Source organism: Podarcis erhardii, assembly GCF_964252035.2.
Source record: "Podarcis erhardii genome assembly, chromosome: 6".
NCBI lineage: Eukaryota > Metazoa > Chordata > Lepidosauria > Squamata > Lacertidae > Podarcis > Podarcis erhardii.
In genome coordinates, this window is record NC_138510.1 from 26,254,682 (window position 1) to 26,280,648 (window position 25,967).

At 44.3% G+C, this 25,967-nt stretch overlaps 1 protein-coding gene across 5 annotated transcripts; it reads left to right on the top strand.

The window, feature by feature from the left end:
* The first annotated feature begins 737 nt into the window (after nt 1-737).
* On the top strand, nt 738-11,814 carry SLC32A1 (solute carrier family 32 member 1). Of its 5 annotated transcripts, XM_081866852.1 has the most exons (4): nt 738-1,104; nt 5,062-5,139; nt 6,655-7,592; nt 10,220-11,814. In XM_081866852.1, exons 3-4 carry the CDS (start codon nt 7,215-7,217, stop codon nt 11,405-11,407), a joined length of 1,566 nt encoding a protein of 521 aa, XP_081722978.1. In that variant the 5' UTR covers nt 738-1,104; nt 5,062-5,139; nt 6,655-7,214; the 3' UTR covers nt 11,408-11,814. The 5 variants fall into 5 exon arrangements, with proteins under 5 accessions (XP_081722978.1, XP_081722981.1, XP_081722979.1 ...); XM_081866855.1 differs by lacking the exon at nt 5,062-5,139; XM_081866853.1 differs by lacking the exon at nt 738-1,104 and having other exon boundaries at nt 4,676-5,139.
* Nucleotides 11,815-25,967: the final 14,153 nt, after the last annotated feature.

Genomic DNA, 25,967 nt, shown 5'->3' on the forward strand with positions numbered 1-25,967 from the left:
CATCTCCCAACACTTTGAATGTGTGCAGATTTCCTACTTTTAATTCGTAAGTATAATAAATGCACTGTCACGATGATGCCAAAGCTGAACCTTTGCTGCACCTTCCTAGGACAGCACTCACTGAACATTTGTTAGCAATCATGAGAACTAGAAACTTGCCTTAAAAAGGAAATCTGATACTCTTGCTCAGTTGTAAAAAAGGGAGTTGTCGTTTTAAAGGAAAGCCTAAGAGGAAGCAGTGGACGTTCGGAGCGGCCTCAGGGGAGTTATCAAAACTGTCCTGGTCGAGTGTTGAAAGTCCAATATTTTGAGCTCAGGCTACCTCATTATTCCCGTCGCCTCTATCCATCCTTTCTCCGTGAGAATCTGAGTGCTTGGTGGCTTTATTCTGCGGGGGTTGTTATTAATGCAGGTTGTGCAAAACGCTGCCTGTTCCGAGGAGATAAGGGCAAAGCCGTTTAACCCTTTGGACGGCAGCTTATCGCCCTGCCCTTTGCAACACGACGGCTCTCTGGCGGGGCTCGGAGGGGGATTTACTGTTTCAAGAAGAAATCTCTGAGTCAGGGTGTTCCTCTCCGAACCCCTTCCAGGAATAAATACGCGAGCTCTGGATTTGTGAAAAACGTGACGTCCTCTTAAAGAGGGGGCGGGGGCGGGTGGGAAACGAAGGGAAACGGCACATCTTTTTCCTTGACCTGGTTTAGGCTCCACAAAAAAGCCTCCAGCTATCTCGTGTCTAGGTACTCACAGCCCCCACCGCCCTGCTCTCTGACATACGCGGGGGCGCGCGCGTCTCGCTGCTTGGGAAAGCGAAAGGGTTTGCCAGCGGGTCTTCGCCTGCCTCTCTCTCTCTCTAGCTCCATTCTGAAATTGTTTGGCCATCAGAAGCACACGCTCCAGACCTGCTAACCTTTGGACAAGATTCTCATCCATCACCCTCCGTGGGAATAATTATTACCGCGCGTCAGTGACGTGGTGATCCGTCCATCCGTCCGTTCACTCGCTCGCTCGCTCCCTCGCCTCCCTCTCTCCGCTGTTTCAACCCCTCATTCCTTGTCCTCTTGCATATGGAACGATGGATCTGCAGGCAAAGATGAATCCTAGGTAACCGGCACGTTTCCCTCTCTGCTTCTCTATTCCTGATCCATTTTTTTTCTCTCTCTCTTCCTTCTCCATCTTTCTTCCACCCCTCTCTCCTTCTTTCCTTTTTAGTTCTCCCGCTCCCTCTCTCTCTTTCTCTCTTTCTCTCTTTCTGACCCGCTTTTCACGGGACATTTCCAGTGAAACGCTCTCGGTGAGATCAGGACCAAACGTGTGTGAGAGAGCGCGCGCGTGCGTGTGATTTGACGATGACGGTGACCGCGTGTCACCGAAATCCATCGACAGAAGGGACCTCTTTTGTCGGCATCGGACTATCGGAAAGTTTTGTACTCTTGCGAGGGCTGGCAGGTATAGTATGAAAAGCGGCGGGGTGGCTAGGGGGCGTTTTTGCTAGCTGCAACCCTGTCAAACAGGAGATCGTCTCCCTCCCGCTCTCCCTCCCTTTTGTCCATGTGTTTCTGTGTTCAGAGGGGAACCAGTTCCTCCCCGCTCCCCTCTTTTTCCTTCTCTTTTTCTCAAAAGTCTGAAATGCTCTGGCTGCAGTCCTGGGCACACTTTCCCAGAGACCCTGCCCCACCGATTCTGAGCGAACGGGAGCATCGGGCAATCGAAGAAGGCGCTTTCCCCGCTTCTCTCCTGAAATGCAGCCGACAGGGGTGGCACGCGAGGCGGAATCCGCTGGAAGAGCCGCGCCGCGCCGCGCCGCGCCGCGCCGTGGTCTTCCAGTGGAAGCCTGGCACGCGGACTGCAGGCGCGTTATAAAGCTCTCCTTGTGTCGCGTGTGTGTTTGACTGTCTCTGTGTTTGTGAGTGCGTGTGTATGTGCAGGAGGAGTCCTTGAGATATCTTGAATTTTAAAGAAGTCCTGGCTCTTCCTCTGGCTGTCGACAGGCTGAGGAACGCGCAGCAGCCGATGGACAGCGGTCTAGTTTCGTGCCCCTCGCGGCGCACCGGCTTGGCCAATTTTAATCGCCCTACGAGGTCGACTGCTTCGCTGCCGAATTTGCTGAATTCCGAATCAAACCTTGCCCTCCCGGGAGGAGACAATAATCTTCAGGAGTTTGGGGGGGGGGCGTTTAAAAAGAAACCGATAAATGAAAAGCTGTTCCTATCTCTCCACCCGCCCTCTCCAAGTTGTTAAGGCTATAAAGTATGCACAGAGCGATATCTAGCTACACCTTACAAACTAACGCCCATAAGAAGACAACTTTTTGAGCAATTCATCTTCGGAAGGAAATACGCATTTGGGGCGTCGAAATGGGGCGGGGCGTCTCGTCTCCTTCCCTGACTCCTTTCCCCGGCGCAGAGTTCAAAACGCGCGCGTTGAAAAGTGGGTTTCAGATCCCGTTGGATCCAAATCGAAGAAGAATCGTTTAGGGACTGGCACCATCCCATTTCAAACCCAGTTTGACTGGAAAGAACGCGTCAGTGATGTACCTCTCTCGTCGCTTGATTACTAGCCTCTAAACGTGTGAACTGCTCCACTGGGGGCGGGGGACCCTTGTGCTTCACAACGGATATGAATGAAAACACTTGTCCGTGGGATCTGATTGGTGTGAAGTGTGTTTCACACAGGCATCTCTCTGATGATATTTATGTATTTATTTATTTGGCGCCATCAATGTGCGTGGCGTTTTGCAGATTCACAAACAAACAAAAAGGCAGTTCTCTGCCCCAGGGAGTTTACAGTATGAAAGAATGTGCAATCGGTTGTGGGAGACTGCGTGCGTGGATTTGCTTTTGCTGTATTTTCGTTTAGGAGCGGGCTAAGGACATGATAATCTTGATGTATACTTAAGATGTATACTCAAGAGATGATAATGCGAAATCCTCTTGAATCCTTTTGAAGGCTATTAGGAGTGAGCAGTACTTCCGGATAAATTAATTCGGGAGAAACAGATTTATTAGTAAATTTGACATTTAGCTTTTCCCTTTCCCTTGTCAGTGTGGTGGTTTGCCCCCAAGCAACTTTTCTGGGTGATTGCAGCCCGTTAATCTCAGAAAGCGAATCAGGTTAAATCCAAATAAACATTTCGTGTGTGCTTCGCGTGTGGATGGGGCCGGAGCAAAACCAGCAGAGGAAGACAACGATGCATCGATCCAAGCGTGCCTTTGAATGAATGAACTAATGAATAATGATTTCACGGGGACTAGGTGTTTGCATCCAGGAAAGATCCTGAAATGACTGCAATCCACTGAAACAACTGGGTGTTAAAAAGAGAGACCTTTGGGGATTGTTTTTAGGATGAAATGTGGCAGATTAAATGCAAGATGTAATCCTGAAACCCATTCCAGGGTATATTGTGTATTTTCATACCGAGACGCTGTTCTGGTTAGTATAGTCGTTTAAAGGATAACTATATAACTCTATTTAATTAGTGCAGTAGGCTGTACAAAATTCCGGAGGCTATGAAAGAGCTGTTGGAACGGAAAAAAAACAGCCAGGAACCGGTTTGGTTGGACCTTGGTCTTGGGAATAGCGTTGCGAGGATGATATTGTGGGAGGTGGGATATCAGTGCACGCGAGAGCCGGGGCTCTTTAGGAGGAGGGAGGAGGTTGGGGGACACCCACGTCATCAAAAACAAGAAAAGCTTAATGAAGACAATGGGGCTTCCCTCGTTTAGAATGTACAAATAGTCGTCTCCGAGGAAGCCGGCCGACCATGACCTTTTGCAGACCAGACAAACAACAAAAAGGCTGCTCGTTGTTTGATCTGACTGCTTTTCGTCTCATTGAGAAAATCTCTGTTACGCCTTCGGGCGCCCATGTTTTAAGAAGGTCTATCTAAAACGGCTCACATAAAATATTGCCTTTATAATGAAAATCACAATAATGTGCAGATCTTGCTAATTCTATCCAGATTTTTGTGTGCAGAGGGTCAGAATTTTGTTTCCTTTGCTGAGATGCAAAGCAAGCGAGCAAGATATATATATATTCCAAAAGGGAGTTAAAATGGCATTCATTCTGGTCTGTTTAGTAGCCTAAGAAGCAGGGGATGTTCAGTTGTCTAGTTCGGTGCTCATGATATTGCTCTGGTTCTGCCCGTTAGGGTTTATCCCACACATCCCTGTTGAGGTTCATCCGGGCTCTTCAGTGTTACTTCGTACGAGAATCAGTTGTAAAACATACGACAGCGACAAACCAAACCTCCGGGGATTTTGCTTCAAAGAGATCGGCTGCATAGATATCGACAAATGGTAGGGAAAGGGTACGGAAGGTAGCAGTGTAGTGTAGTGTAGTGGTTAGAGTGCTGTACTAGGACCTGGGAGACCAGGGTTCAAATCCTCACGGTTATAGAGCTGGCTTGGTGACCTTGAGCCATTCACTGCCTCTCAGACTAACCTACCTCACAAGGTTGTTATGAAGATTAATTCAGGAGGAGGAGGACCATTTTCGCCACCTTGAGCTCCTTCGAAAAGAAGTTAGGGTTTAAATGCAGCTACAACAGCAACGTCTCAAGCGCTTTAATGATCTTTCTTTGGGTTCCAAGTAAACTTGAGTCCCAGGCAGGTGTGTGGATGTGCGCGCGCGCTGTGAGCTGGGTGACATTACCTTCCGTGTGTGTTTTCTGCAATAGAAATTAAAACCTGGCTGCGAATTGATCCTTCCTTTTTGCCAGACGCATGTTGTATGTTTCTAAATATGGAGCGAGGGGGGCGGGCAACTCCAGGGCTTGTCTTTCTCGACCTACTTGTGCAACGATATGTGATAATTCCTTCTCCAAAGCCAGGATGAAGCCTGATTTTGCTAAACGGCGGGACTCGGCTTCGAAATTGGGGTGTGTGTTTGTGTAAGTATGTGTAATTTTGGCAAGAAAGGTTTCATTTTGACCTTCCTCACTCACAACATTGGCGACAGAGGCCGCTTCCTTTAGCGCAAAATAAACCCACCGATTTAAGATTTGTAGTTAGAAGCGCCATCTTTACTTGGAAGTCTTTTCTCTTTCTTTCTTTTTTCAAGCCACCACCGGGATTTGTGTCTGCGCAAAAGCTCTCCGAATCCTGCTAGGAATGCCGGCTCTTTTGAACCCCAGACAAGGTAACATAGTTGGGCTACGATTTCCTGCGACTATAATAAACCTCTTTCGAGAAACGTCACAGCCTTGTTCGTCCTCCTTTCCTCCAGCTTCCTTCTGGTTTTACAATGCGATTTCGATCCGCTGTAAAATAAAATTCGGGAACGATTCGGATCACGCAAAGGAAACAGCAAATAAAATTCAGAAAGAGCATTACGTCAGTACTACAGGCGAGATGCTATTTTAGGAACATTTAACAGCCATATTAAATGAAGAGTGAGTGGTGGGACAGCGGGGTAGGGGAGTCGGACCAATCAGACGAGAAACCAGAGATTGCTGAACAACACGACTTTGTAAAAGTGCTTGACTGGGATCGACATTTCCCTTTTCCTCCCCTGTAAGCTAGCAAATCGGCGAAGCTTGTTGCCTTATTTTAAAGGTGCTAAGGGCTCTCTAAACATCGGGCAAAAAGAAATGGCGTCTCAGTTTTTCATCCTATGGTATCAGATTACCAGGTAATAAAATTATGAGACCATCATTTGGGGTTCCCAAAGAGGAACATATTTGTAGATCTAACAGACATACCGAAAAGAAATGAATTAGGTATATGAACGTGAAGGCTTCCCTTGTATCTATTCTGTAATAGCAACAGGCTTTTTGAAAAACAAACAAATCTATTCCATTTTGGGGTTTACACTCGCTTTACACGTCATAGAAGCAAAAGGATAAGCAGGTGCCATCCTACGCTTGTCGTCTACGAATGAAGTCCTATGGAATTCAATGGGCCTTGCTACCAGTTTTAGGATTGCAGCGAAAATCTCCCTGTCTCTCCTCTGTGCGTAATAAATTCTCCATCTTTTTAGGCCTGACTTTCTGTCCTTACTCCCCGTACCTCTTGCCACACATTTTGGCACTGTTAATCTGCGGGGGGTGGGGATGTGTGTGTGTGTGTGTGTGTGTGTGTGTGTGTGTGTGTGCAAGGGGGGGGGCGGCGGAGCGAGAGAGATGATCCACAAATATTATTGGGCGGAGGGAGAGATAAATCTGTCCAGCGAGCTGGGAAGATCCTTTCCCTAGCAATATCCATCATGGATATGATTGCCTTTTGTTGGTGGGTGAAGGTGGGCGGCGCGGGGGGGGGGGGAGAGAAGAGGGGCTCCCTAGGCTGGGTTTTGTGGCATTCTGAGAACCAGGTTTGGAAAGGAACAGAAACACCATGTAGAATTTAAATCGTGTCCCCCTCCTTTCCATCCGCAGTGTTTCTGAGGCGTGGGAGTTGCTGTTGGAGTAGGAAAAGGGGTGGGGGGGAGTAGATTTTGGTGGGGACTTGCAGTACCTCCCCCAGAAATGCAGCAAACCTTTCCTCGTCCCGCTCCCCCCTCCCCTTCCTCCTGATAGATGAACGCGTGGGGATGGATACGTGTTGTGCACAGCAAAAGGCTTGCGTTGGCAATCTGGTGATCATCGCACGTCCCTCTTCTTCTCTCTCTTTCCCTTTCTCTCTCTCTCCCTTGGTCCCTCCCTCCCCCCACCCCCAGGCTTCTCTGCATTGCATTGGCACCGCTAAGGCTGGAGAGACAACCCACCCGCCTCTCTCCTGCTTAGGAGGAAGAAGAAGAAGAAGAAGAGGAGGGAGGAGGAGGCTGGGGGAGAGAGGTAGACGAGGAGATTTCTTGGGAGAGGCGAGCCGGGCATCCAAGCAGCAGACACCCCCACGACCACCCCGCAGCCCTGCCTGCCCTGCCCTCCCCTCATGCACCAGGTAGAAGGCGACAGGCTCATATGGAGGCGCCAAGGTGGACCCTCTGAGTGGTGTCATGGTCCAAGGGACACTGCGGAGGAGGAGAAGGTCCAATTCCATCCGGGAGTGGAGATAGCGCCCTGCTAAAACGCGTCGCCACCGTCGGCAAGAGCGCACGAGCGGAGCCTGGATCGTGCTTGGCGCAGAATTCCACCAACCCCTTTTTTAAAATTTAAACTTGAAATTTTCAACTCCCCTTACTTTTTGGGAGCGTGTTGATTCTCTCCCCGCCCCCAACACACACACACACACACACACACACACACACCCGATTGAGGCGCAGCCAGAGCCAGCATCATGGCGACGCTAATCCGCAGCAAGATCTCCAATGTGGCCACCTCGGTTTCGAACAAGTCTCAGGCGAAAGTCAGCGGGGTGTTCGCCCGCTTGGGCTTCCAGGCGGCGACGGACGAGGAGGCGGTGGGCTTCGTGCACTGCGATGACCTGGACTACGAGCACCGGCAAGGGCTGCAGATGGACATCTTGAAATCCGAGGGCAGCGAGGAAGGAGGGGAGCCGCCCTTGGAAGGGGACATCCACTACCAGCGGGACGGCACCGGGCCCCTGCCTCCGTCCGCCTCCAAGGACGAAGGCGTCTGCTCCGAGCTGTCCGGCCAAGGGAAGCCCAGGATCACAGCCTGGGAAGCCGGCTGGAATGTCACCAACGCCATCCAGGTAACGCAACTCCCCCCCTCCCCCAATTCCATTGCTCTTCATTCGGTGGGGCGGGGTCCTGGCTCCCTTGGAACCGGCGGCAGAGCCTTGCCACTGCCTTGCAGAGAGTCAGGACGCCCTCCTCCCCCCCTACCTCCTTCCTAGGGGCCCGTGCGCATCATGGTTCGCCCTGGAGCGAATTCCGTCGCAGATGCGGCTCAGCTGCGCCCTGCCCTCACGCTCCCTGCCCTCATAGGACCTTAGAGGCGGTGGAGGAACCTCCAACGGACCACCTAGTGCAAACTACTTCTCCTAGGAACGTGTGGACTCCCGAGACCACGTCGCACATGAGTGATTGCACATAACATAACTGGGGCCGGGACATTCAAGGATTAGGGGTTAGGTCGCGATTCGGGAGCACATACTTAAGATCGCATCACACGCATCAGCAGCCAACAACTTCTCTTTTTAGGTCAGTTAAAAGAATGGCCAAAGAATTCTCTCCCCACTTCAGTCTCTCTCTCTCTGTCCTTCTCTTTTTTCTCTCTCTTCCCTCCTCCCTCTCCCCACCTCAATTCGGTCCATCTTATTCCTGCAGTGATGATGTTAATCCATGTTTCTCATGTTGAGAAATCAAAACGCAGACATTGTTACAGAACAAAAAAGACTGTGGTGTCGGGTATGCACCTCGAAATCCGAATGGCCCTTCTGCCTCTTCTTTCTTTCCTCCTCAATTCGGTGTTTTTTTGTTTTGTTTTGGTGCATAGCACCGCTTCTGGCTCGACTCCGCACCTCGACATAACCAAGGCAACAGATGGTCCAAACAGGAGAGCCTGTTCCCTCCTCCCCTAGGCGTTTCAGAGTCTGTATTAATTTTCCTCTGCCCATTCAGCTAATAAAAAGAGAAAGCCGCGCATTTGGAATGTGACTCGCCTAAGGAGTAAATGGAAAAACACACAGAGACACTATACATTAACGTCTTTTTGCATCGTAGTACTTAAACTGACGGTTCCTGGTTTTAATCTCTCAAACCAAACTGCACAATCTCACTGAGTCCCCCCCCCGCCCCCACTTTCCTTTAAAGAGTTAATTTTGTGTGTTCAAAAGTGCAGGTGCATAAAGTCAAGAACTCCTGTTACAGACAATAAAAAAATGCGATGTAACGAAATGACATCCCGGTGTTATTCGGTTTCAATCGGATATGCTTCAGATCCGAAAGGAGGAAAGTACTAATTGATCAGGAAATGCTTCTTAGGAAGATAAAGTTGCATTTCCATACTTGTGATCGATTTTCGTTGCGTATTAAAAGGCTGGAAACGGAATGCGAGACTCCCCAAGACTGTCTATTGATATTTTAAAATATTTCCCTGTCCAATTTATTGCAAGGTCTGATAAAATTCAATTTAATTTACAGCCAAATCGAATTTTTGTAAAAAAATGTTTTCTTATTTGAAAATGTGGCGGAGTTTTTTTTTTGATACCTAGAGGAATCTTCGATTATCAAGACTGCTTCTAAAAATGCCCTCTGTAACGATTCCCCAATATGGCTTTTAAACCAGTCCAGCCATAGGACTAGATTCATTTGGCTGAACTGGTTTTCAGTTTGCATAAGGAACCTAATGGGAATGTCTTCTAGCTTAAACCAGGGCATTTTACATTTGCAATAATGAATTAACGAATGTTTCATTGCAGAATCGCATATTTGGGAGGGGGGAGGAGAGGAAAGGAATTGTTCTGATCCTCAGATTATAACTCCAAGCAGTTTGAAACACCAAAACTTTATTATTCTGTCTGATATTGCACCAGGTACTAGGTACAATTTATTTATTTATTTATTTTAAAAGAGCAGCAAATTGAGCCAGCTGCTTACAGTCTTAACAAGATAAGATACCAAGGGGAAGGGGAAGAGTTACGAATATTTGTGTTCGCTACTGATTCAAAACATATCCTTTCAATTTTCAAAGAAGGGAATGAATTTGAGAGCTGCCAGCCACTTCTTTGTGTGAGATATTTTCAAGATTGCTTCAATGCTTTGGATTTTAAAAAATAAAAACCCAGTCAAAGGAAAAAGGGTCAAAAGCCATTTAAAGAAATGCAGTGAATCCAATGCATTCTCACCTAGAGATAAATCCTATGGTGTTCAATGGGGCTTACTGCCTTGCAAGTGTGTTAGGGATTGCAGTCTTAATGTGAGTTTAAAAAAACAAAAAGCCTCTGCAAGCAAGGACGATGATTTATTGAAATTTATTCCACGACATTTTGGATTACTTAACTGGTTTTTTAAAAAGCTTTTAAATATTTAACTATTTATGCTCCCCCCCTCTCCAAAGCATACAACTTTTTCTTTTTTAAAAAGAAAGAAACCACAGAATTTAAATGACAGAATCCTCACCACCGCCACCTTAAATAAAGGTTCTGTGATTACATTCAAACATTTAAGAGTTATTACATGCAGAAAAGTGAAGTATGCTATTTCTTTCTGGGGTCTGTCCTGATTTTTATTTCATTCTATGGAAGATTGGAGGGGTGGGGGTGGGTAACAGGCCCTTGCATTTTGTTTCTGTCCCTTCCACCTCCACCCCCCCCCCCCGAGTTGTCACGTGCTAAGTAAAACTGAGCAACACAGTCTCCATTTTGTCTCTTTTTAGGGGATGTTTGTCCTTGGCCTGCCCTATGCTATACTCCATGGTGGATACCTAGGACTCTTTTTAATTATTTTTGCAGCAGTGGTTTGCTGCTACACTGGGAAAATCCTCATTGCCTGTCTCTATGAAGAGAACGAAGATGGGGAGATAGTCAGGGTGAGAGACTCCTATGTGGACATTGCGAATGCTTGCTGTGCTCCCAGGTTCCCCTCTCTTGGGGGCAGGATTGTGAATGTGGCTCAGATCATAGAGTTGGTCATGACCTGCATCCTCTATGTGGTGGTCAGTGGCAACCTGATGTACAACAGCTTCCCAACCTTGCCGGTCTCTCAGAAATCATGGTCCATCATTGCCACAGCTGTGCTCCTTCCTTGTGCTTTCTTGAAGAACCTCAAGGCTGTCTCCAAGTTCAGCTTGCTCTGCACCTTGGCCCATTTTGTGATCAACATTTTAGTCATTGCCTACTGCCTCTCCAGAGCCCGCGACTGGGCATGGGACAAAGTCAAGTTTTACATTGACGTGAAGAAGTTTCCCATCTCCATCGGCATCATTGTCTTCAGCTACACCTCTCAGATCTTTCTGCCTTCCTTAGAAGGGAACATGCAGAACCCTAAGGAGTTCCACTGCATGATGAACTGGACTCACATAGCTGCTTGCATCCTGAAGGGACTCTTTGCCTTGGTTGCCTACCTGACTTGGGCCGACGAGACAAAGGAAGTCATCACAGATAACTTGCCATCCACCATTAGGGCCGTCGTCAACCTTTTCTTGGTGGCCAAAGCTTTGCTGTCCTACCCATTGCCATTCTTTGCAGCTGTGGAGGTCCTGGAGAGATCCCTCTTCCAAGATGGAGCCAGGGCCTTCTTCCCTAATTGCTATGGAGGTGATGGCAGGATCAAATCCTGGGGACTCACCCTCAGGTGTGCCCTTGTAGTTTTTACCTTGTTGATGGCCATTTATGTCCCTCATTTTGCCCTCCTGATGGGCCTGACCGGGAGCCTCACAGGTGCAGGCCTCTGTTTCCTCCTCCCCAGCCTCTTCCACCTCAAGCTCTTGTGGAGGAAGCTCTTGTGGCACCATGTCTTCTTTGATGTGGCCATTTTTGTAATAGGGGGTATATGCAGTGTGTCTGGGTTCATTCACTCTTTAGAAGGCCTCATCGAGGCTTATAGTACCAATACAGAAGACTAAAGGATGAGTTGAGCTGGTTGCACTTAAAGGGAGGGATTGAGAGAGAATCACACAGAACATCCACATAGTCAAATGATTATGCATCCTCATCAAAGGAGAAATGTTGTTCTTTCTTTTTTTGTTTTAGTTAAGTACACCCAAGAAATTCTATCACAGAACGTTAAGCAAAGTTTCCAGATCAAACGCTTAGCCCAGCAGACTTTTTAAATAAACTTAAGAAGACTCATATATATATATATTTAGATATTATCAGAGAGAAAATATTTGAAATATTTCCTTGTCCTGTTCATTCACTAGTCTAAAAACTCTTATCTTTATAAGGAAGATGAAATTCTGTATTTGGAAATAATGAGAGGTTTGCTGGTAATATTTCTGCAAGTATTATGCAATTCAGTCTTGTTTTTTTTTTTTTTTTTAAAAAAAGAAAAGGCACCCAAGTCTCTTGGGATCCTTGTGCTGGGAAACTGGGCAACATAATGACCTGATGAAACTTAATGCAAGATTTGGATTGTATGAGCAACTAGTTGAAATGGTTTCAGTGACCAATGATGAGCCACAAAAGCTGTAGTGTTTACATTGTATATTAAAACAACTAGTAAGGACTGCTTAATACTTCCATACAAACTCATGTCCAATACCAGCGCTTCCCATTTTGACCTTCCTTGACCTCCATCTGAGATCAGATACTTGGGAGTTCAGTTCTGGATTGGGTCATTTTTATTTCTAAATTGCAAAATAAAATAAAATCAAGTTGTTTGATTTGAAAAAAAGTATTCTGGATATGAAACAAAACACACACAAAAAAACCATTCTGTGCAACTACCAGATCTGTGGAGCTGTTTCCAATGTATGTGTGGTGTAATTGTGGTAAAAAAGATGAAAAATGTATATCAGAAAATCTATCTTTAACATATAATGTGGTACATAAATATATCAAACAATAAAGAGAAACCATAAGAACTTCGGCTGGCATGGTTTGTTCTAGGGACTGTAATCTGGGAGCACACTGGGCTGCATCCAGACTGAGACTGCAGTCTTAACCATGGCTACTCAGAAGTAAGCTCCATTGAATTCAATGGGGCTTATTCCCAGGTAATTGATGGGGCTTAATTCCCAGGTATTGTAGCCAAGGCTGGGAATAAGTCTCATTGCATACAATAGGTCTTCCAAATAGACATGGTTAGGATTGCTCTGTTGTGTATCTGAACTTAAGTTCCATTGAAATCAGTGGGACAAGCTGGTCATTACAACTAACTTGGTATGAACGACAGCACCCTACTGTGCTAAAACCTAGCATTTCACAAACATTATCTCATGGCAACAAGCCATTAAGGTAGGTCAGCATCAGTACATTATTACAGATCTGTGGAAGAGGCTGTGAGACAAGGACTTGTCTAAGATTGCAATCCTCAATAGGACCTACTTCTGAGTAGGATTGTGCTATTAAGTATGTAGTGGGGTCATGGCAGGTACAAGGTTTGACTTGGCAGCTCCTTGACTCATGTGGCACATAATGTGATTTCTATGGGACCAACTCCTTGTGCACAGAATTATGGTCCAAGTTTCTTCGCTGCTATGTTACATTAGCTGTCCTCTAACCAATACAAAGTCTATCATTTGTGATCGAGCCAATGTACAATGAGGATTATCTTTTAGGATACAGTTGCCTTGGCCCTTCCCATCTCAGTTTATTTGAGTGTGGCTCAGGAAGGGAGACTATAATAAGGTTTGGGTGTGTGCCTCTGAATTTTGCTGATTGTGTCTGCGTTTTCAGTTCCTCAACCCATTAATAATTTTTGCTGTTATCCATACACCATTTTTAATGTACAAAGTATTTCTTTCCATAGCATATCTGTGCAACTGCAGCATGCCAAAAGTGACCAGTATTATCATTTTACAGATGGGAAGTTGAGGCTGAACTCAGCTTTTACTGAGATGGGAAGTAAACGCCAGAGTCTGACAAGTCTAAAAAGCTAAATACACATTCAGAACTATCCTATGATACATTCAGAACTATCCTATGATACAACTCTTTCTGGACTATACCTTTTCAGATTATGGGTAGGGGGAAATCACATGAATGAGTTTCCCCCCCCCCATATAAAATAATCCTTCCTGTCTGTAGTAAGATAGCATGTAAGGGTAAAGATTGCAAAATGTAGTCTTTTTTCTGATATTCTAGGTTATTTTTCTTCAGTTTTTTTAACAGAGTAATTAAAACACACTTTTTGAAGTGAGACAGTCCTGACAGGGTCATGCCACATTATAGCTGAATGTGTAGCTGGACTTGTATAGTGCAGAACTGAAATGAAACAGTGAGGAAATTTCTCATTTATGTGTTTTCATTCCCCTACCCTCCCTGCCTTGTTATTTAAATCCTCAAATATCAAATTTGCATATCAATATTTGAAAAGTCTGAATAGCTCATCTTGATATCTGAATTTTCAACTTCTCATCTGGGATTTGGGTTATTTGTGGCTTTTCAGTGTAATTATAGCTTTGGTGGCAAAAACTGATGTCCAGCAAAGAAGAGATATTTATATGATATTTCTTTGCTCTTAAATGTATTCTGAAGAATTAGATTTGTGTAGTATTTTAAACTCTTTTATGTATCTGATGAGGAAGAAAATTATGCCAGTGATTTCTTAAATGTGATTTACCAAATATTCCAAAATTTGAATTAGTGGCAGTTTTGAAATTTGTCAGATTTAAGCAAATTTGTCATTCAATTATAGTAATCCATGCAGCCCTTGATAGTTCCTGGATATTGAAATTCATGCCAGATTCCATCCACTGCAGTAGGAAAGAAAGTATTTTATTCAAGCCAACAGAGGACAAGATGTTGGTGCTCACGTTTCCTTTAAAGAATGTATCATCTTAGTTCTAAACTGTTATTGTGCTGGAGGCAGCATAAAACGTCAGAAGTGAACAGTCCTTTTTTTAAAAGCAATCTTCTTACCCACCCATCTATTTCCCCTTATCTTAACTGGCTGCGTTTCATTGTATTAATTTTGGAATTAGGAAATTCCAAATAGCGCCTCCTTGTGGGCAGATAAGGTTTATTTTTCGCAGTACTCCAAGCGAATAGCATTGTTTGAAGCTTCTAGAATATCGAATGCTTTGAGATCTTGTATAACAGAGCAATCGTCGAAGTAGTAAGCTGCTTCGCAAAGCGTTCTACATAGAAATAACCTAGGAATATGTGTAATGGGTGGGAAATGTTTCAACATTTTCTCTTCCGTTTTTCGTAAATAATCCGTTCAAACAGAGCACGATGTCTCATATATATCTAATATTAACTCCTGCAATTTTCCAGCAGAGAAGAAGCAAGGCAGAATTTTCTCCTTGAAAGGGAAAAGGGCAGAAATATAATGTATGTCGTCGTTTGCATTGCTCATCTGTCTATCTGAAATACGCGAATGGCCAACCTGAAATAGCTTTACTGTATATATCTAATGTATGCCGCAACATGAAGTATGCAATCCTATGCATACTTTCCTTGGAGTAAGACCCAGTGGATACAGTGGGACTTACTTCCGAGTAAATATGCATAGGCTAGTGTTGTTTATTTATTAGTGTCGCATATATTTTAGATTCCATTATGTTACACGTTTTTGTTTTTTAAAATACTGTATTATAATTCATTCACATGGCTTTTAAGTCAGAGGAAGGAAAATGAGCTATAATCTTCCCCCGCACAACGTCACACTGTGACGCAGAATTGCATCATCACTTCTTTTCCAAGCCTGCAGCTGATGAATTTATTTTTTATTTTCTTCTGGAGGCGACATCTCTAGTTGGAGGCGTAATAATCATAATCTGCACCATCGAATAATCGTAATTGATGCTGAAATATAATTCGGATAAACAGTAACATGATTTGATTCGCTTGTTTTACTTCGTAAAACAGGGAAACCGTTCTCTACTGAAAGGTAGACACCTTCCAAATTAATAAAGCCTATGAAAAATTTAAGGGCGAGGATACTGGCAAGTCGTTTTTTTAGACAGGTAAGTAAAATGTTATGAAAAATGCGTCCTGAACTACCCTCGACCCCGGAGATGCGGGTTTGCCTTTTATTCTAACTACCCAGAGCCAAGAACTGGGCACTCCATCAGCGCAATTAACACAGAATTCTCGGGCCATTGATTCTTCTCGTAGATTTAATTCTCAGATCCACTTACATTAACAACACGATCTTAGCCACGCGATCTTATTCATGGGAAGGAAAGCCGCGCGGTGATGCAGCCAGAAATGAATGCGCTCTTCGGCGCTCGCGCGCAATTCAAGCCTTTTCGTGGCAACTGATGATGATTAATTTTTTAAGGAAACCATTGATGTTGAGAACATCCTGTACACGCCTACGCAGAAAGTCCCATTGAGTCCAGTGGTCCTACTCCTAGATCAGTGGGGATAGGGTTAAACTAAGTCAGGCCAGTCAATTAGACACAGGTCTCCGGAAAGGAAATCTGGATGAGAATCGAATGGCCCTTTCCTGAACATTTATGCGCGCACGTGTTCGGGTTAGGAAAGCATGTTCTTCTTGCGGAGTTTTCTGTTTGCCAATAGGTCTGCAATGCAGGAAAGAGAGAGGGAGAGGGAGAGGGAGAGGGAGAGGGAGACGGCGAGGAAGGGAAAGAACTGGGTTACGAAAAAAGGAGGCAATGGGAAAGAACCAAGAGGCAGCGAGAGGGTGAATCACCGCAGCGCAGACTCCTTCCTGAAGTAACCCTGAAAGGGCCTCAAGATCACCCCGCAGGTTATTAAGTCGGCTAAGCCCTCAATTCGAGATCGTGGGAACGTTTAGCCGCAGAAGTCCACGGTAGGGCAGTGGCTCCGCGGTAGGGCGTCTGCTTTACGCGTAGGTTAGTCCTCAGCATCTCCGGGTAGGCCTGGGGAGAAGGTGCCCTTTCTGAAACCCTGGCGATCAGCTGCCAGCCAGCGGAGACAGCCCTCAGCTTATCAGGGCGGTCTGGACTTGGTATATGAGGCCCCTTCCACCGCCAGACTCCCAATGCACCGCTCATGTGGCCAGCTTGGTTGCCTGCAGGGAAGTGCCCGCTTATAAAGCGTTAATAATATAGTAAGCTTCATTTAGGAAACACGAGCCCTCAAGCGAACGAAGCCTCCCCAACCTAAGAGCTGGCGATCGCGCGCGTGCGTCAAATTGAGCGATTTAGAAGCCCTTCCTTCTAAATCTCAAGACAGCCAGACGGCTCCTTTTGCTCGTCGTTGTGCTTTTTTTGTTTGTGCGTTTTAGGGGAAGTTAAGGCGTTTGTAGAGACCTATTGGATGACTTGACTGACAGCCCCTTTTTCCTCTTGCCCTCCCCAATATTTTTTATTTTTATTTTACATCTAGCCCTATAGAGAATTCTTTTTTTCGTATATAATTTTTTTAAAGTTTTTATTAAGTTTTCTGTTTTACAGTTTAAAATACTCATTTTCCATCCTGAAGATATCAATGACTTCCCTTCTTTTCCATGGTTCATTTTACATTTCATAAATTTTACATATTTTACAAAAAAACTATACCATTCAGTATTCCATCACTGCTTCCATCAAAACTTGTTTACACTGTTGAATTTCTCTTAATGTTGCCAGCATTTTCAGCTGTACACAATTATTTCCCATATATTCAATAAACGTTTTCCAGTCTTCTTTAAATGTATGTTCTACTTGTTCTCTTATTCTATATGTTAAGTCTGCAAGTTGTGCATATTCTGTCAACTTAAGTTGCATTCCTCTTTAGTCGGGACCTCGCTTGTTTTCCATTTTAGGGCTAACAAAACACAGGCCACAGTAGTAGCATACATAAATAACCTTTTTTGATTCTTAGGAATTTAGTCTGAATTATTCCCAACAGAACAGATTCTGCTTTTTTGGGGAAAGTACTTTAAAACATTTTTTTTGGCAATTCATTGTGGATCATTTCCCAATTCTCTTTTACCCTTTTACAAGTCCACAATATTTGAAAGAATGTTCCCTCCACCGATCGAGAATTCTGAGGCACTTGAAAGGTTGCACATTATTCAATGACATTTTGGGCTGTCTAAGAAAGACGTTGCCCAAATAGAGACTTTGGGATTTTTTTCTTATGGGCCAAGACAGCTACCTTTGTTCTCAATATGCACCACCCTCTCATTCTCCTTAGCCTCTCTGCCTCCTAGTTTCTTGCACATGGATTTTCACTTTGTATGTGATGTATCCTTTTCTGAAAGTTGTCCGAAACCATCACATTGAGAACATGGACTTCTAAGCATGTAAGTGGTGATTTGGAGGAGTGTGGGGTATGTTCATGGGCAGATACATTTGATACATAAGTAAATTTAAAAATAATAATAATAAAGATTAGGCAATCACCACCAAATATTTTATCATGTGACCTAAAAATTGCTGTTCTGGATAATACTAATGATGTACTGTCCATGGAAAGGATCAATCAGATACTCAGTTTGTTGCAGCTCTTTCCTCCCCATCCACATTCCTGTGGAATGTATCATCACTGAAGCAGTCAAGTACAAAATTTTCCTGTTGCCTAGAGTGGACACACAGGGGATTGTGACTCCAGACAGGGAGGACTTCCTGTCATACCTGTTCTGGAGCCTCCTCCCCTTGTGTGTGACCAGGTAGATGGGCATGACCCTAGCAGACCCTGTAAAAGGGCTAGCCCAGGGGTTGGGAATTTTTTTTTAGCCACGGGCTGGTCCACTGTCCCTTAGACCTTGTGGTGGGCTGGAGAAGCGGCACTTGAGGGCGAGTAGTCCTCCTCCCCCCCCAGCCCCAGCAGCTGTGCTTACCTTTCCTGGGGCTGCTGCTGCCACCACCACCACTGCTGCTGCTGCTTCTCATGGGTAGGCAGAGCGAGCTTGTCCACTCCACTCTCTGGCCTACAGGAGCACCAGGGTGGCGATGGAGGGAAGAGCGGCGCAAAAGGGCTGGCTCCAGAGAGGGGCTGCTTAAAATGGCACTCAGCCAGCTTAGCCCAGCTCCCTTCCTCCTCTAGGCAAGGCGAGGAGAAGCCAGGAGGAGGGAGGGAGGAGGTGCCGCCATGATGTGTGTGGGTAGAGGGGGGAATGGAATGGCGCAGAAAAAAATGGTGCAGCCCAAACGAACAGAATCCCCATGCCAATCCATAGACAGTCTGCAGGCCTGATCCTGAAGGCAATTGGGCCTGATCTGGCCCGCGGACCTTAGTTTGCCGACCCCTGGGCTAGCCATACATCCATCTTCCCATTTTTCCATTTTCTCCTTTTGGACTTCTCTCTTGGACCTCCTCTTCTGGCTCTTAGGCAGCACATGACTCATCCTCACAGAGGATGGAAGCCACAAGGTAGAAAGTCTGAGGCCCAGTTCAGACTTCTTTTCTCTACAAATATAACTGTAACCACAAGAGAAAGCCTGCCTTCAGATTACTGCTGTGAACTGAATGTAAGTAAACTTTACTCTTACTTTTAAAGACTGTTGTGTTATTATTATTTTAAGAGGGAAATAAAAGGAGAAACTTCCAGGAACAATCCAGACTGGACAGGCCAGACTGAATTGCTGAATTTAAATGATTCTGACGAATCCGTCAACTTGCTTCCAGCAGTCTGCAAGGGAATGTCCTCTGCTGCTTGCCCACTAGTGTGAGTGAGGAGGGATAATATTGAATCAATATATCCTCTCCTACCTTTCTCAACATTCCCATAATTCCTTCAGTGATCTTCAAAGTATATTCCTTCCAGCTAGGTAGTTTCAAATTTATGGCTGAATGGTCTTATGGATTTCTCCTCGTAAAATATTATTATTATTACAGTGGAATCTCGCCTTTCCACTAAGAACCTCAAGGTAGCCTGCACAACTTTGCTCTTTCCCTCCCTCTCCATGTTATCCTCACAACAACCCTGTGAGGTAGGTTAGGTTGAGAGATAGTGATGGGTTCAAGGCCATGCAGTGAGCTTCATGGCTGAGTGGGTGTTTAAACCCTGGTCTCCCAGGTCCTAGTCCAACACCCCCACCGCTGTGCCATACTTGATGGCCATCAACTTTGATGGCTTTCAATGAGGATGAGATAAATTCATGATGGCTATGTTCTCCCTCCACTGTTGGAGACTGTCTGCCCCAGAGAATCAGTTGCTGGTGAGTGCAAGTGGAGAGGGTGCTGTTGTGCGCACGTCCTGCTTGTGGACTTCCTACAGACATCTGATTGACCCCTGTAAGAACAGGCTAGTGGACTAGATGGGTCTTGTCCTGCTCCAGCAGACTCTTCTCATGTTCTTCAAAATGTGGCTGCCAGTCCTATTGCGTTTGGAGGCCTTCCTGCTTATTCTGAAGACTGGGCCTTTGGACTTTTCTTCCAAGTTCCTAGCCTGACAGTACTCATTGTTCCCCTCTTCTTCACTTGGTTCTGTAGTTGAATGAAGGGCAGCCAAAGGATATTCTGAATCCATTTTCCTGATCCATAGTAGGAAGGTTGTAAACAGAAGCTCGGGAGTTGCACAACTGCATCACCACCAGACCTCTGGCAAAGACTTGCTTGATGATGAACACATCTCACACTGTTTCCCTTTCTCACTTCCACTCAAGTTTCCTTGGGTCCTGCAGTGATCTCAGCATCCAAGCCTTGGTCATGGTTTTGAAGTGTCAGCTATAAAACTAGCTATCTTAAAGGTCCTCTGGATGTTGTCCTCAACAAACAGGATCTTGTTATAATCCTTACAACAACACAGCAAGGTAGGTCACTATATTTTCACCCCCATATTGCAGCGGTGGGGGGGGGGTGAGAGAGAGGGTGGATCTAAACACAGAGGGTGGATCTAAACACTATAAATAAGCCAGAAATTAGACTGTTTTAAAAAAAGAAAAAAAAATCCCTTTGGAAATCATGTTTTTAAATTACCTGCTCTCCCACACAATCTGGTGTTGCATGTTTATAGTGCATTCAAATCACTGGTTCTTTACTAATGTAGCTGAGTCCAGAGTTTTTTAAATACTTTATTAAGGTGATTTCAGTTAAAAGAAATACAGTTATACAGAAAAAAAGAAGGAAAAGTGAGGGAGAAAAACAACAACAAAGATACATATAAAATAAAAAATATGCCAAAAAAAAAAAGCAGTACTGCCATACCTTGGTTCCTGAACGCCTTGTGACTCAAACGTTTTGGCTCCTGAATGCAGCAAACCCAGAATAAATGTTTCAGTTTGCAAATGTTCTTTGGAACCTGAACGTCTGACGTGGCTTCTGATTGAGTGCAGGAAGCTCCTGCAGCCAGACTGGACTGTCGAACTTGGTTGTCGAACATTTTCGGAAGTTGAACGGACTTCCAGAATGGATTCCATTCGGCAACCAAGGTATGACTGTATACAATATTTATGCATTATAGTATACATTATTGTGTAAATTGCTATAGTGCTATTGTCCTAGTGCTTATGAAAATGCTAGTAGCCTACTACATTTTGTATAAACTCGTTCCAAATATTATCATATTTATCCATACAGAGTCTGCATCTGTAAGCAGTCCATTCATAAATTGCCAAGGATACCATACTGTCAGTTCATTGACTGAAGGGTAAAGGTAAAAGTAAAGGGACCCCTGACCATTAGGTCCAGTAGTGGACGACTCTGGGTTTGCAGCGCTCATCTTGCTTTACTGGCCGAGGGAGCCGACATTTGTCTGCAGACAGCTTCCGGGTCATGTGGCCAGCATGACAAAGCTGCTTCTGGCGAACCAGAGCACAGAAACGCTGTTTACCTTCCCACCAGAGCGGTACCTATTTATCTACTTGCACTTGACGTGTTTTCAAACTGCTAGATTGGCAGGAGCAGGGACCGAGCAATTGGAGCTCACCCCGTTGCAGGGATTTGAACCGCTGACCTTCTGATCGGCAAGCCCTAGGCTCTGTGGTTTAGACCACAGCGCCACCTGCTGTGGGTACAATATCTTTATTTTTCCAGTTCCTCAATATCAATCTATTGGCCACCAGGTCTGTTGTCCCGTTGATAATTTCCATAATGCAGTTATATAGTTTAATAAAATATTCTCCGGTGAAATATTTAACTTTTTCTGTGCAGTCATAGTTACACAGTCCATCACTTTCTCCTAAAACTTGTTAAGTAAAGAACACTGTACAAACATGAGTTTCAGACAGGCATTGTTCTTGCCACATCTCCAACACTATCTTAGCTAACCCTTTTTTATACAACCATAAAGGAGTCTAATAAACTCTAAATATTATTTTCTTTCGTATTAGTCTTAGTTTTAAATCTTATGACACCTTATGTATTGAAGCTAATACATTTTCCCACTGTCTGGGTAATAATAGAAGTTCCAATTCTTTATTCCAATCATATCTTACAGTCTGCATATTGAACTTGTGCATTGTGTATATCTATAAAAAGTAATTGCTGGCTTATTTTTTTGAATGAGTTGTCCAGTTGCTCCAATATCTCAGGTATCTCAAAAGCTTAAAGGCCTGACGGCCCAAACATACTTGTTAGGAGATGTTGTAATTGAAGATATTACCATTGGGCTGCATCTGATAGATGGTAGTTTTGTCTTAAAATAGCAAAAGTATAAAATTCATCTTCCCCATCTATCAGTTGGTCCAATGTCAATATACCGTATTTTTCGCTCTATAACACGTACCCGACCATAACACGCACGTAGTTTTTAGAGGAGGAAAATCCGTAGGCATGCCACCCGTAGGCATTCCCTCCATAACACGGACAGACATTTCCCCTTACTTTTTAGGAGGAAAAAAGTGAGTGTTGTGGTGCAAAAAATACGGTATCAGCTTCCATTAATTTTTTTCTTTATCACCATCTTTTTTTCAATTCTTAGTGTGGGGTTTCCCCACAGAGTAAGTTTAGCATGTGAAAATGGATCAAATCTGTTTTTATTAGCCAGTACATTCCACATTCTTCTAAGTGATGTAATTGTTTCCAGAGTAACCTGAGATTTCAAATATTTTGATCTTAGTATTATTCAACCAAACAAAGGTGTTATGTACATATATTCTAGGGTTGCTCACATTGGAAAATTGGGGCCAACAGGGAGACATTAAAGTACCAATTTTTCCCTACCTTAATCAACTTATGAATTTCACATTTCAGGATAAATGCGTCATGATCAGATATATAACCGATGTCAATACTACAATCTTGAATTTGATGATACAGTGAGGATGACTGGGGAAACCCAGCAAGATGTGCAGGGTAGAAATAAGAAATGATGATGATGACGATGTTAAGAAATAATCCAATCTAAAGAAATTATTGTGCAGATCTGACAGAAATGTGTAATCTCTTTCGGTTGGGTACATTAATTGCCATGGATCTATCAGATTAAATTCTTGCATATATTGTCTAAGCGATTTCCTGACTAAAGATATTTTCTTCCTTATTGGTGTATTTCTCAGGATCCAATACTTCTTTAAAATCTCCACTGATTATCTGATAATCATAAGTACATTGATTTAACTATGCAAAGTATTCATGAAACATACCAGGAGAATGCGTGTTAGGTCCATATATATTAACCAAAGCTATTACATTTCCTGCGAATTTAGCACACAAAATTAAATAACACTGTAGGCTTTTCTCAATAACTTATTGGATCTCTCTGATCTGCAACGTGTGTAGCATATGGCTTTTCTAGATTAGTTAGTGATATAATAGGAAGCACATAACTTGGATAGAAAAATGCTCCTAGTTTTAATATCTTTAACTAATCTAGAGAAGACAAAGGCAGCCATACTGGTTCTCAGAGGATGGATCCAACTCTCTTCTTGAGATCAGATACAGAAGTGTGAGGAGGAAGAGGAGCAGGAGGAAGTTGTAAACTGGATGCAACTCATCAGTCAAACTTTAAAGAGACAGGAACCTTAGCAAAGAGGTCAAATGTACAGGGACACTCTGGGAATCTGGAGGTCCCTTAAGCTGTCTGTTTTAACACCGTCCAAACCCTCTGTTGCAAGCTGAGTTGCACCCACAGAAACCCACCAAACAAGGTAAGCAGAGAAAGAGGTAGGTTACATTAGCATGCCTGGCAAAGAGCTAAACTACCATTTTTCTTCTGACAAATGCCAAAGTCCCTTTAATATGTTCATCTGAATTGTCACAAAACAGTGGGCAAGCTTTTGACTCCACAGAACTCTTTGTCAAGCTGGATGAAGCAAAGTATGAGGTGGATGAGAAGAAGAAGGAGAAGCTTGCTCAATATTGAAGCCATGGTCAAAAATTCATTTCTGTTGTATAGACACCTGCATGTCTGAATTTACCACTACCCAATTGCTGACTAGCAGAGTTCTGTGTAACGCAGAAGCTTGATGTTTTACCCAGACAGGACCTACAGAGCAACTGCAGGCTTCACAAGACCAGCAGCCTTCAAACAATTTGACTTCACCCCCAAAGGTACACTCCTCCACTGTCTCTCAAGACAGACTCAACTCAATTCAAAGGTGGTGATGATGGTTAAAAATGGGAAAATTCCTATTGCAAAGACCTTTCTGAACAATATAGTTCTCAAAAGGCACCTGAAATAAGAGAGAGAATGGTTCCTATTGAACCTTTACTGGCAGAGAGTTCCACTGGGCAAGGCTTGCCACACTAAAGGCTCAGTACCTAGGGCTGATGATACCTCTGCATGTGGGGAACTACTAGGTGGGACCCATCAGAGGATCTTGGTGATCGAGGTAGAGCAAAAAGGACCAGGTGGTCCTTAAGGTACCTTGACCCAAGTCGTTTAGGGCTTTGTGAATTAACACAATTACCTTGAACTCTCCCTGGCCCTCAGAATTCTCCCCAGGCCATGCCGCTCACACTCTCTTTGAGTGTTTTTGCCTGGCTGCATGCGAGTAGCCAGGATTTATTTTAGGGGATATAGGCTTAATGTTGGGGGGGGGCATTGTTAGAGAGAATGCCACTCAACTTCATCCCTTGTTTTCCCCAGCCCTCAAAACAATGTGTTTGAAGGGTGAGTAGGTGGCACATTCAGAGAAGAGGTTGTGGGGGAATGGCTGTTTTGCATGCAGAATGTCCCTGGTTTGGTTCCCAGCATCTCCAGGTAGAGCTGGGATGGTCCCGTGCCTGAAACCCTGGAGAGCTTCTGCCAGTCAGTGAAGACAATACTGAGCTAGAGAGACCAATGGCCTGACTTAGTCTAAGCCAGTTCCCTATGTTCCTATGCAGTTCCATAGTGGTCCTTGTCCCAAATTTAAAAGAGGAAGCTGGTATTTGGAGGTGTATAGTGAAGAGACCACATTGCCCCAGCTGAAAAAGCCATGCATGGTTCAAAGGAAATGCAGGAGAACCCAACATTCACTAAGATTGCCCCATGAAGTTCTGGTCAAAAGGAGCTTGTCTTTGTTAAGCCTTAGGAGGGCAGCTTAAGAAGATGGCAGAAGAGATTTAAGTACAGTGGTACCTCGGGTTACATACGCTTCAGGTTACATATGCTTCAGGTTACAGACTCCACTAACCCAGAAATATTACCTCGGGTTAAGAACTTTGCTTCAGGATGAGAACAGAAATTGTGCAGTGGCGGCACAGCGGCAGTGGGAGGCCCCATTAACTAAAGTGGTGCTTCAGGTTAAGAACAGTTTCAGGTTAAGAACAGACCTCAAGAACGAATTAAGTTCATAACCCGAGGTACCACTGTACATGATATTATCAGCTGTGACCAGATTTTTTTTGTTTCTTGGTGTGGCTACTGGATCCACCCAGTGAGAGCTATTAGATTAGTGAGGACCTTCTCTGTAGTGGTCCTTTTGGTAGTATGCCCTCTGCAGTGGCCTTTCTCAACCTAGCTAGCAGGACCAATGGTCAGGGATGATGGGAGTTGTAGTCCAATGATATCTGGGGATGTAAGGTTCAGAAAGGCTGCTCTACAGGGAGGTAAGTATTGCTTCCTCTTTGTTGCATTCCTAAATGTTCCTCTCTGGAAAATGACAGTATCAGGTTCCATGTTTCAGATGTCTTTAGTTAATCAAAATACCTATGGTCAGCAAATGGTCATTCAATTCTATTAGCAAATCATCACTCAGTTGTTAAGGACAATTACCGCATCATATTTTCATAAGGAAATCATTTGATCACAGTTATTTAGAGTCACAGCTGATAATAAATACTGAAATGTGCAACAGCAGGGACAGCTGTTATTGAAATATATATTATGTGAGGGCCATTCATGGAAGGATGGATTTTGGAGGAGAGAGTATTTCTCCCTAGTTTTCCTCAGGAATTTGGCAAAGGAAAAGCATGCTGCAAGGAAATGGATCTCTTTCACCTTCCCAGTTTTGGGAACCCACCTCCTGCATACTACTTTCTGGTGAGAGTTCACACCACCTGGAATATGTCTAGATTGAGCTTCTCTGGGAGCACTGCTCAATCAACAGATCTGCTATCTTTTTGGCAACAAAGAGTAACTGCTCTTCAGAGTATCTGTTTCCACATAACACCTGGTTTGTTGATGGAGCCCTCCTGTGAGCCAGTTAGCCACTCAGCATCATATTAAAGACAACCAGACCTAAACCTTAAGCATGTCTTTTTCTGTAGTGCCATCTTACGGCCATATAAAATACT